This window comes from Sceloporus undulatus, chromosome 6 (genome assembly GCF_019175285.1).
Source record: "Sceloporus undulatus isolate JIND9_A2432 ecotype Alabama chromosome 6, SceUnd_v1.1, whole genome shotgun sequence".
NCBI classification, from domain to species: Eukaryota; Metazoa; Chordata; class Lepidosauria; order Squamata; family Phrynosomatidae; genus Sceloporus; species Sceloporus undulatus.
In genome coordinates this window covers 71,935,232-71,948,225 of record NC_056527.1, presented here as the reverse complement: position 1 = coordinate 71,948,225, position 12,994 = coordinate 71,935,232, and the positions used below count along the sequence as shown (strand labels likewise).

Below are 12,994 nucleotides of genomic sequence, written 5' to 3'. Positions count from 1 at the left end.
GAATACTTTGTTCCAGTTCTATCAATAAATTTTCTGTTTCAACTGAAGTTTGTTGTGGATCTTTGGCCAGAGTATTTCCAGAGTCTCACAGGGACATGAAGTGGGATCTGGCATTACTCCCCACCCAATCCCATATATTACCTGTGAAAGAATTGCAGACCTTTTGTTGTTCTTGTGTGTCTTCATGTCATTTCTGACTTATAGCAACCTCATGGTGACCTTATGGGGTTTTCTTGGAAAGTTTCTTCAAAGAGGGTTTGCAATTACTATCCTCTGAGGCTGAAACAGTGTGATTTGCCCACACCATTTACTTGACTGTAAATTGTACACACCCTGGAATGCATCACCTAATATGCAGTCCTTGCCCGGGAGAAGCGGGAGATAGACGTCTTGGCAACCATTTTGAGTGGGTGAGGTTTTCCCCCAAAAAAACCTTGGTGAAGTGGTGAGGGTGTTTTCCTGAGGAGGTGGGGCTTCTGTGAGTCACTGGAGAGGGACTAGCCTTTATAACTCCTAGAGGCTCAATCCTTTCCAAGGAGAAGAGAGGGTGTGTGTGTGTCTTGACAGCCATTTTGATTAGGTGAGTCCCCCCCCAAACCTTGATAAGTGTATTTTCCTGAGGAGGTGTGGGTTCTGTGAGTCGCTGAGGATGGGCTAGCAGCCTATCCTTTATAACTCCTGCCAGACGGCATGTGAATTTTCTCACTAAAGGGAAGCAAAGAGGGTGCTTTGTTTCAGGCCTTCGCCTTTACTTTTAACTGTTTTTATTTCTTTAAGGGGCTTGTGAAGGGGTTGTGCTCAGAGCAAGGGAGTCAGAGACTTGCCTCAGGAAGGAGCTAGCAGCCAGGGCCCCTCTATATAGCAATAGACCCAGTCTCTTGAGCTCAGTGGCAGAGTTCGTGGAAGAAGCCAGGCCAATAGCAGTCTTTTTCCTGGATGTTTAATAGTCAGTTTTTGAGGGGGAAGTTCACAGTCCTATTTCAGTTCCTCATTAAGACCTCTGAGGGAGCTGCTGCAGTCACCTGCAACACTTGTGGGATGTTTGTTTTTTTGCCTAGGGATGTGGGGAACTTCACCTGCACAAAGTGCAAGTTGGTAGCCCTGTTGGAAGAGAAGGCCCAGCAGCTGGAGGCCCGGCATTTAGACTTCTGCATATTAAGCAGCAAGAAATTTTCCTGGACAGAACAGAATGGACTCTCCTGGTTGGGGAACACGTGGAGGAAGTTTCTGGGGAGGAAGTCACTTCACACACACAATAGGTAAACAGTGGGAGGAATGTCACACTAGGGAAGTAGGGATTGTTCTGGGAGTTTGCAAATGAAAGATTATAGACCAGATCATTAAACAGAGAGTCTGTGAACATTTAATAGGAAATGCCATGATCACAAAATGTCAACATGGGTTTCTGAAAAACAAGTCATGCCAGACTAATCTGATCTCCCTCTCTCTCTCTCTCTCTCTCTCTCTCTCTCGATAAAATACCAATTTGGTAGATGAAGTGAATGCTGTGAATATTGCATATCTTTAAGGTCTTTGACAAGGCCCCCCATGACATTCTTGCAAACAAGTTAGTAAAATGTAGGCTATACAATGCAACTGTTAAATAGATTTGCAATTGGTTAATGGACTGAACCCAAAGGGTACTCAGCAATGGCTCTTCTTCATCCTGAAAAGAAGTGACCAGTGGGGTGCAACAGGGTGCTACTGACCCAGTGTTATTCAACATCTCTATCAATGACTTAGATGAAATAATAGGGACATGCTATTTGCAGATGGGCCCAGGAAAGAACCCTGTGGCACTCGACTGGTCACTTCTCTCCAGGATGAAAAGGAGCCATTGTTGAGCACCCTTTGGGTTTGGCCAGTCAACCCATTGCAAATCCATGTAACAGTTACTTTGTCTAGCCCACATTTCACTAGCTTGTTTGTCACAGGCTTACTGAAATCAAGATACATTATATCCACAGCATTCCCTTCATCTACCAAGCTGGTAATTTTAAATAATAATAATAATAACAATAATAACAATAATAATAATAATAATAATAATAATTTGTTTATAAAGTGCTGTAAATGTACACAGCGCTGTACATACAATCTTTTTAATTAGACGGTTGACATATGTAAATCTAGCACTCTTACAAATTCATACATTCATATTTCAATTTTCCAACATATAACAGACACGACTTCCTACAGTCAAAACCTTTACCGTTTCATTAGTTCATTTCTTTTGCTTATCGTATTAAAATAAAATAAAAAATTGGTAATATTTCTTAATTTGTTGTCCCCATTTTTCCCCTTTCAAGCTTTAATTTATTTAATTATTTACTGCTATTATTTCTTTTCTTTTCCCCAATTGCAACTTTCTTATTTTAACATCTTTTACATTTTATTTTGTATGTTTAGCCATTTTCTTTCAATAAATTCATAAAGTTTTCCCCAGTTCTTAGTGTCAGTATTTACCTTAACATCTGGTTCTAGGCTATCTTTTACATTTTTTGATAATCTTTTTGAAATTATATCAACTTCCATCATTTCTAACAGTTTGATTATCCATTGTCCCACTTGAATTTCCTTCTTTATTTTCCAATATCTAGCGTAAATCAGTTTGGTCGCTGTTAACATGTAAAAAATCATTTTACCACATGTTTTTTCTTCTTTTTCTTCTATCATATTCAATAATAATGTTTTTGGGATAAATTTTAAATCTATATCTAGTATTTCTTTAATACCATTACATATTATAATCCATTTTTTGGCTTCACTGCATTCCCACCATAAATGAAAAAAAGTTCCCTTTACCTTCTTACATTTCCAACATAAATTTTGTCCTTTATCATACATCTTACACAGTTTATCAGGAGAAAGATGCCATCTATATATGATCTTATAATATTCTTTTATATCTTGGTTTACTGTATATTTTAATCTCTTTTCCTATGATGTTTCCCATTGAGCTAAGTCCAAGGGTTTGCACGATCCCTTGCCCATTTTATCATATTTTCTTTTATTATATCCTCTTTTAAAGAGAATTCTAATAGTTTTTTTAGAGAGTCTCGATAAAGACGGCAGGTTTCTCCTTTAACATAATTTCCTCTGATTCTGTCATACTCTTTGCAATACCCAGTGTCTTTTTATCCTTTTTAAATCTTGATTCTGTTTGATAGTAAAGAAACCATTCACACTTATAACCCTCAATTCTGATTTGTTCTAAAGATTTCATAATAATTTTTCCCTTTCCTTAATATTTCTTCATATATTAACCATTTCTCTTTCTTTTGAGGGTCAGTGTTGAACAAGGCTTCGTGTGGGGATAACCACAAAAGTGTTTGAAGACAAATCCATCTTATATTTTTCCCAGATTCTCTACAATGTCACTCTAATATGATTTTTAAAATCTTGATTTACTTTCACTTTTCCATAATACAGATACGCATGAAAACCAAATCTTAACTCATGTCCTTCTAACTTCAGTAATTTCTTTTCCTTCAATTCCATCCAGTCAGTTAACCATACCATTACACTTGCTTCAGAATATAATCTTATATTCGGTACTACAAACCCTCCTCTTTCAACTGCATCTTGCATGTACCTCTGTTTAATTCTTGTTTTCCCCCCCAGCCCATATGTATTCAAGAAAGTTGTTTTTGCCAGTCCTTACAAATCTTGTCATTTCTAATGGATTGCTTAGAACAAAAGTCGTTTTGGGATTATATTCATTTTAATTACTGAAATCCGACCCAATAAAGATAACCTTAAATCCTTCCATTTCCTCATATCTTTTTTTATTTCATCCAATTTTTTCTCATAATTATTTTGAATTAAGTCAGAATTTTTATTTGTTATTACTATACCTAAATATTTTGCTTTTTTTGTTACATTAAACCCCATCATGTCTTTAATCTCCATTTCTTTCTTTTGTGTCATATTTGTAATAATTACATTTGTTTTTTTCTACATTTACTTTCAATCCAGTTATCTTTTCAAAATCTTTTAAATCTTTCATCAATTTGGGAATGCTATTCAAAGGGTTATTGCAATATCTGCAAATGCCCTCGCTTTATATTGGCCCCCTTTGATCTTAATTCCTCTTACTTCTGTTGTCTCTTTTATTTTCCTTAAAGAAATATCCAAAGTCATCACAAATAACATTGGTGACAAGGGACACCCGTCTGTCTTGTCCCCTTCTTTATTTCTATTCATTTTGTTCTGCTTCCATTAACTATTATTTTAGCTGTTTGTTTTTCATATATTGAATTTATCAATTTCAAAAATTCTACTCCAATTCCTATTTGTTGTAATATAGTTTTCATAAAGGTCCAGCCTAAGTTATCAAAGGCTTTTTCTAAGTCTAACAAGATTAAAGCAATTTTTTTTCCATTATGGACCTCAAAGAATTCAATTGTATTAACTATTTGTCTTATGTTTTCTTTCAACTGCCTGTTTGGGACAAATCCACATTGTTCTTCTGAAATTCTGTTTGTGAGTATTGTTTTTAATCTATTTGATAATATACTTGCGAACAATTTATAATCTTCATTCAATAGGGAAATTGGTCTGTAATTATTTGGATCTTCTTTATTATCCCCCTCCTTTAATATCAAAGTTATGTTAGCTTCTTCCCACATTGGGGGCATTCTTTTCTCTCTAATATTATTAACAATATTATTAATTCCGGCCTATGAGGGAGTTGACCAGGCAGGCCCAGCTCCATCAGGGCTAGCCTGGAAGAAGAGACTCCTCCCTCCTTAACTGTCATCTTCCGGCCTATGAGGGAGTTGACCAGGCAGGCCCAGCTTCATCAGGGCTAGCCTGGAAGAAGAGACTCCTCCCTCCATAACTGTCATCTTCCGGTCTATGAGGTAGTTGACCAGGCAGGCCCAGGTCCAACAGGGCTAGCCTGAAGAAGAAGAGCCCCCCTCAGTCCAGGCCTCGGAGGGAGAGAAGAATGCTGGACCTGATCCCGTCATTCCCCCTCACCATTCCTTTCTCCTTTTGTGTTGTGTCTTTTTAGATTGTAAGCCTGAGAGCAGGGAACCGTCTATTATCCCCTCTGTTGTAAGCCGCCCAGATTATTATTATTATTATTATTATTATTATTATTATTATTATTATTATTATCATTTATTTCCTCTTTAAAAATTTAATAAAATTTTGCAATAAATCCATCAGGGCATGGACTTTTGCCATTTTTTATTGCTTCCCATAATTCTTCTTTTGAAATCAGTTGGTCTAGTTTTTGTCTTACTTCTTTTTCTATTATTGGCATTTTACACTGTTGTAGATAATCTTCTATGTCTTCATTTTTTAGTTCTTTTGCCTTATAGCTTTTACTAAAATGATAGAAGATTTCTTTAATCTTTTTCTGTTCTGAAAAAAAATCTTTGATTTTTATGATAATATTTTTATCTCTTTCCTTTCTTAACCTCCAAGACAGCCATTTTCCTATTTTATTTGCTCTTTGAAACTGTTTAGCCGTTACCTTTTCCATTATTTTTATTATTTCTTGTGTTTTCTATTGAATATTGTCTTTGTAGTATTCTGATCTTCTGTATTATTTTATCTTTAGTGTGTTACAGACCACCCAAAACGGGTGTTATCGCGCCACTGGCAGTTGCTGCGTCCGGGAACTGCAGTGGTCAAACCGCACAGTTCCTGGACGCAGCTGAAAAGAAGTGGCGAAATGGCGCTTCTTTCTGTGGCCTGGAAGTGGCGCCATGAGGCGCTAGTTGCGCACTCGCGGTGTCACTTCCGCTGCACAACGTGTGGACACAAATCGTCCGCGACGTCAAAATGGCGGCCCCCCATGTGGACGGGCGCCGCCATTTGTTATGGACTCGGTCCGTAATAGGGTTGAGGGGCGTCCAGAAGGGACGCCCCTTCTCAACCCTACCACGCTCCTTCCTAACCCTAGTACACCCCTTCGGTACGTCTGTAACGCACCTTTATCTTTACTATTCATCAGTTCATTTTCTTTCTTTTTTATTTCATTTGTTATTAAGTTTGTCTTTACCTTCTTTTTCTTTTGTATCTCTTTGTGTTTTTGTATAAAAAAAGTATTACAGATTTAGCCACATCCCAGACTATTTCTAAATCAACACCTTTGTTCATATTTTCTAGAAAATAATTTTTTAATATTTGTTTTGCTTCGCTAATGATGTTTTCATTTCGCAACAAGTACTCCTGTAGTTTCCAGCTATAATCATTTTCCATGATTCTCAAAAGTAAACTTATCGGGTTGTGATCTGAGTGTGTTCTTGCCAATATATCAGCTTTTTTTACTTTAGCACATAGCATTTGTGAAATTAAAAAAAATCAATTCTCACAAATGATCTATGTCTTTCTGAGAAGAAAGTGAATTCTCTTATCTTCTCTTTCTTAGGTCTCCATATATCTACCAGGTTTAATGAATCAGTCAAATCAAAAAAGGTTTTTGGCAGCTTACCTTGCCTTTACTCTTTTACTTGCTAATCTGTCTAAATATAGGTCTAGCACTCCATTGAAATCTCCACATAAAAAATCTTTTCCATTATATTCCTGTAATATTTCACTAAGGTTTTTTTAAAAATAAAATTTAGCTTTCCTCTCTTGTGTAGCATATACTGCTACTAATACTATTTCTTTTCCTTGTACCTTTAATTCTATCCCTACTCAGATCATTAAACAATTCGCTAGTACTAATTTTTTGTAACATAAATAACAATTCCTCTCTCTTTTTGCTTAAATGCTGATACATACTCTACCCCAAGCTTAGAATTCCTTAATCTTTTGTCTTTATTTCTTATGTTTTTCCTGTAAAATAATAATATCATATGTCAATTGATTTATTTTATGAAAAATGTTTTTTATTTTCTTCTTGTCATTAAGTCCTTTTACATTCCAAGATAGTAAACTTTTAAATCAGTAATCTTTTACTACTACCTTAAACTCTTTCCTCTATGTTGTTCCTTCTCCTTGGAATTCTCTTGGAGGATATTTGCAAGGCTGTGGTATGGTCACAACCTCTGACCTTTATCAAGCACTACAGACTTGATACCAGACACCAACGTGAAGCAGCCTTTGGCAGAGCTGTTCTTTTTTCTGGAATGCATTAAGGTTAGTTGGCACCTGTCAAACATGGCACTCACACTGTTTCTGATGTAATAATTGTTTATTGCCAGGACACTCCCTCCTCCACAATGGGAGAAGCTTGCCAGTCTAACCCATTTGTGTGCTTCGCAGAGACCACAAAGAAGGAGGACAGGTTGCTTACCTGTAACTGTAGTTCTTTGAGTGGTCATCTGTGAATCCACACAACTCCCGCCCATCCTCTCCTCTGTCGTGTCCTTCTCTCTTCCTTGTCTGCTCTTACAGTGGACCTTTTTTGGAACTCAGAAAGGGTGGGAAGACCTCCTGTCTATATAGAGGGTGGGCAGAGCTACTGCCAAAAAGTCTTCCCTAGTGATTCCAGTAGGATCTGGAAATGCTGTGCAGGTGCAGAATAACCCATTTGTGTGGATTTGCAGATGACCACTCGAAGAATTACAGTTATAGGTAAGCAAACTGTCCTCTTCGGTTTAGGTTTGACTTTACTCTTAATTATACAGCTTCTTATCTGGAAATCTTAAAAACAGGGGCATTTGGCATTTGCAGATTAACCACCTTTGCTGCTTCTGCATTGCTGGGGTTTCCCCTTTGGTTTCCAAACTTTCTCCGAGTGTCACCACACCTCTAAACCACCTACAGCTGGATATACACCCAGGTCTGGAAGCCTCTGCGGGTCCCACCAAATACTCTAAGCCAAGAAGGTTAATATTCACTCACTCCATAGTTGTTTCAGGGGGGGTTGATGTTTTTTACCACAACCAAGAGCGGCATTTCTCCAGAGCTCCTTCGAAACGCTGCTTACACCACACCACACCCATCAGAAATTAGAACTGTTTGAAACTTCAGTATCTCCCATTTGAGAAACTCCCATACTGCTTCCATATTGAGAAGTCTTAAGGAGGCAGTGAAACAGGACTGTGGCCTTCCTCCTCAAAAAATAAAAAATTAAATTAAATATCCCCCCCATAAACAGCAACATTAAAGGTCCCTGATGGCCTGGCCCTTTCACCAATCTCTGTCAGTGAGCTCAATCTACTGGGGATCTAACCTTTAGAGATCTCCTGGGTGCTAGCTCATTCTGAAAGCAAGTTTCTGACTCACTTCCTCTAAGGGGGAAAAAACCACCCTCAAAAGTACTTTTTTTTTTAAAAAAAGGAAAAGATTTAAAGGAAAACTTCTAAAACAAAGTTGACAGCTCCCCTCCTGCCTGTGCTGTACTTTCTCTTGATTGGGAAAAATTCAAACACTCACCCACTTAAAATGGTTGCCCAGAAACTGCTCTCCTTCTCTTCCCTAGCAGAAACTGAATGGTCTGGAAAGCCTCTTGGAGGAGTTATATAGAGCTAGTCTTCTAGCTCCTCCCCTACTGACTCACAGATGTGACTCACAGAAGCTCCACCCCTTCAGCAACAAACACACACTCCCAAGAGTTTTTAAAAATTCAAACACTCACCAACTTAAAATGGCTGCCCAGAAATCGCAACACTAATACTCTCTAGAACAGACCTTGTCTGTTCTTGGAATCTAAGCAGGTTCATTCTGGTTAGTACTTGGATGAGAGACAGCAAATATTTCAGAAGAAGGAGCTGTATGAGAAATACCCACTGCTACCAAAGATAATTATTATAAAATTCCTTAGTTTATACATTATAAACTTTATACATTATAAAAATATTATAAAATTCCTTAGTTTATACATTATAAAGTTATATAAAGTAAAGTTAACATAACATCTGAGTGCTGTAAATATATATATCACAAAACATTCACTTTATTCCCCAGGAAGAACAAGTCCAGTAAAAGTGATACCTGGTCCACCAAGAAAGACAGAATATTTCTCATCTCATCTATTTGCATTTCATCTGGACCCAGAGATTAAGGTAGTTTTGTTTACTGATATAATTCTGATAATTGTATACCATATATACTCATGTACAAGTTGACCCCAGGGAGCAGGGAAAGAACCCTGGTTGCTTTTTGCAAGGCACACGTGTCTCCCTCTTTCTCCTTTTCCAGGGAGGAGAGGGGAAAAACATTTATGCCTTTGCTAATGTGTGATTGATCTCTTTATCAATCTTGGTGTTTGAGGAGATGATGCTTCCCAGGTAGGTGAACTGCTGAATGGACTTAAGCACAGATTTGTCAACAGTGACGTGGGGATGGTAGTGTTCTTCCTGAGGTGCCAGCTGGTAGAGAACTTCCGTTTTCTTCAGACTGACTTTCAGCCAAAAGAGCTCTGCAGCTGTAGCAAAACAAGATGTTAGGTGCTGCAGAACTGCTTCCATATGGGCAACGAGGGCAGCATCATCAGCAAAAAGCAGCTCACGGACTAGATAGTTCAGAGTCTTAGTGCGAGCCCTCAGACGGCTTAAGTTAAACAGGCTACCATCAGTACGGTAGCATATATAAATACCTTCTTCTTCTTTGAAATCTGCCGTGGCCCTTTGGAGCATCATGCTGAAGAAGATTGTAAATAGAGTTGGAGCGAGAACACAACCTTGTTTCCCACCATTAGTTATAAGAAAGGGCTCCGAGAGAGCGTTGCCATATCTGACTTGACCTTGCTGGCCTTCAAGTAGCAGGATAATCAAATTGAGGTATTTGGTGGGGGGGGATCCTAGTTGTTCCAGGATCTGCCACAGACCTTTTCTACTCATAGTGTCGAAGGCTTTGGTGAGGTCGACAAATGTTACATAGAGTCCTTTGTTCTGCTCTCGACATTTCTCTTGCAGTTGTCTAAGGGCAAATACCATATCTGTAGTGCTCCTATTAGCTCTAAAGCCACATTCGCTTTCAGGGAGAAGTTCTTCTGCAATGGCAGGAACTAATCTGTCATCTCCCGGGTCAGTCTCAAGCAACCAAAGTCCTGAACTGCTTGCATGCAGGGTTGGGTCTGTGGCTTCCAGTGCATCTTTACACCTGCCGTTTCATCCCTCACCTATCGCTACAGGGTTTTTTCGTAAATTGTATGTATCCTTCAAGCCTGTGCAATGGATTTTTCTGGTGGAGCGCAGCATGCACAGAACTGGCCTCACCCTTTAAACCAGAGGTTCGTCTGCTGAAGCCTTGACAAGCATGGATGGTGGCAGCGAGGTCCTTGGGTCGTAGGTTTGATTAGAGCTTCCTTCTCTTAGATGGTTGACCTTACAGGGTTAGATGAGCACCATCTGCCTGGGTTTGGGATTAGAGTTTTCCTTCTCCTAGAATGGTTGCCATAAGGCTAGAGAGCCCATCCTGCCCTTTGGTGCTCTTGGTCAGACCCTTCAGTTGTGACCTGTCTGGCATGGGAGGCTATTATACCACCGCCAGCATAGCTCACAATTTCATTAGGGTACACAAGCTTCTCCCCCACGACAAGGGAGCGTCAATAGAGAGGGGAACAACATTAGGGCTATACTAAATAGCTGCGAATAATAGAATGTGAACAACAAAAAACTGGCATTGATATTTGGGTTGGAAAAAGGGTGTCTTTTCTGCTGCAGCTGTGCCTCTTTGGCACTTCGGCAGCATGCAGCAGCCAAACGCCATGCTGCCAGAGTGCTACAACGCTGCCCACCATCTGGGCAGGTGGGTGACATGATGCCAGCTTGGGAGCATCTACATTGCATGTGTCATCTGAAGGCTTTCTTTCCATGCCCTCCTGTAGTCCATGCCCCATGCTGCCCTGAAGCAGGTTGAAGCTGCTGATCTGTTTTGCCTCAAAGTCACCATTAAACGATGCGATTAGATCCAATAAAATTAAAGGAATGAAGATTAAAGGACATGTCTGTCTGGATTCCCCCCACCCCCCCGAGGTGTGTAAATTACAACAAACAATATTTTTTCTTGTAGTAACAACTCAGTACCAATATAGTATGATAATATAAAATAATATAATATCCTAGAATCATAGAATCATAGTGTTGGAAGAGACCACAAGGGCCATCCAGTCTAACCCCCTGCCATGCAGGAACTCTCAGTCAAAGCATCTCCAACAAAGCATCCCCATCTGATCATCCAGCTTCTGTTTAAAAACCTCGAAGGAAGGAGAGTCCACCACTCTCCAAGGAAGTGTGTTCCACTGTTGAACAGCCCTTACTGTCAGGATGTTCCTCCTAATGTTGAGGTGGAATCTCTTTTCCTGCAGTTTGCATCATCCAGCTGAAAGGGAGGGAAAGGCCTGTCAGTTCCATCAGAGCTGGCCTAGAATAAGAATATGACTCTTCCCTTCAGTCCATCTGCCTTGGTCCAGGCCTCAGAGGGAGAGAAGAACTGCTGGACCTGATCCCTTTCCCCACTACCATTCCCTCCTCCTTTTCTGTCATGTCTTTTTAGATCGTAAGCCTGAGGACAGGGAACCGTCTAATTAACCATTTGGTAAGCCACTCTGAGAGCTTTTGTGGTTGAAGAGTGGGGTATAAATAATCTAAGTAAATAAAAAAAATTGTGACCTTTGTTATCATTGAATAGTTTGTTCATTTTCATTTTTTACAACGTAAACAACAATAGCTTCCTTTTTCTGTTTAGCTGCAGAGATAAAGTTCATGCCCAACTTCTTTTTTTAAAGGAGTCTCTTGTTTTTGGTTGTGATATGTGTCTCCTGTAGACATGTTATTATTTTGTTTTCTTAATAAATGAAATATTTCCTGTTTGTTTGTCCCTTAATGTTCCAAGAAAGAATCTTTAAATTGTAAGATGCATGATCTTTTTTCTTTTCTTTTTTTAAATTTTAGTACTGTCTATGGATTTATCTTTGGTATCTGGTATTTCTCCTCCTTCCTTTGTGAAATATTATTTTCCTTCTTCTTCCTTGTCTTGTTCTTCTTTGTCAGACTGGTTTACTAGGATGTCTTCTGAGGAGTCTTTTGTGTTTCTCCTAAAGTCTAGAATGCGTGTCTGACTATGCCTGGCTTTTCCTTTTCACTGTATAACAAACTCCAGGAGAACATGGTCACTTCCACCTAATGATCCCACCACTTGCACCCCATTAACCAAGTCAATCCTGTTGGTTAGGATCAGATTTAAAATAGCTGACCCCCTTGTTGCCTCTTCCACCTTTTGGAAAATGAAATAGTCTTTGAGGCAAGTGAGGAATTTGCTAGACCTTTAGGATTTGGCCGACTTGAATTCTAGCAAATATCAGGATAGTTGAAGTCACCCATCACTACTACATCCCTTCTTTCTGAGTGTGTAGTCATCTGTTCTAGAAAGGCATAATCAATTTACTCCATCTGACTTGGGGGTCTGTAGTAGACTCCCACCATAACATCCTTGTTGTTTCCCTCCCCTTTAATTTTTATCCAGATGCTCTCCACCTGGCTTCTAGTATTGATGTCCTGAATCTCTTCACTGGTGTAATATCTCTGACATATAGTGTTATTCCTTCTTTCCTGTTTGGCCTATTTCTTTTAAAAAAAGTTATACCCCTCTATTTCTACATTCCAATTGTGAGACTCATCCCACCAGGTTTCAAGGATGCCTGTGATATCATATTTGCTTTGTTGTACTAGGAGTTTGAGTTCATCTTGCTTATTTCCCATGCTCTGTGCATTAGGTAGAGACATTGCAGACCATGGGTCCTCTTTACTTGCTGCCTGTGCAAGCTTTTTTGCCTCCCACTGTTGGGTTCTTGCACTATTTGTCTTGTTTCCTCTATGTCAGTTTGACTACTTTTCTCCATCCCTTTTGCTTTCCATAATATTGTTTCCCGTCCCCACGGAACTCAGTTTAAAGCTGTCCTGATCAAATTCTTGAGACTGTTGGCAAAAACATTTCTTCCAACTGGTGTGAGATGCCAGAAGGCCCCCCACCATGGAACCACAGCCCATGATCAAAGAATCCAAATTGTTCTCGGCGGCACTATCTGCGGAGTCAGTTGTTTACATCTGCTATTTTCCTCTCCCTTCCTGGACTATGCCCTTCAACT

General features: G+C 39.3%; 1 protein-coding gene across 1 annotated transcript in view; it reads left to right on the top strand.

Moving 5' to 3' along the window:
* The window catches only part of SPATA48 (spermatogenesis associated 48), an 83,717-nt gene that overhangs the window by 8,344 nt on the left and 62,379 nt on the right, over positions 1–12,994 (top strand). The window contains exon 2 of the mRNA XM_042473591.1: positions 8,872–8,969. Coding sequence (XP_042329525.1) covers positions 8,872–8,969 — 98 coding nt within the window. The remainder of the gene's footprint in view (positions 1–8,871; positions 8,970–12,994) is intronic.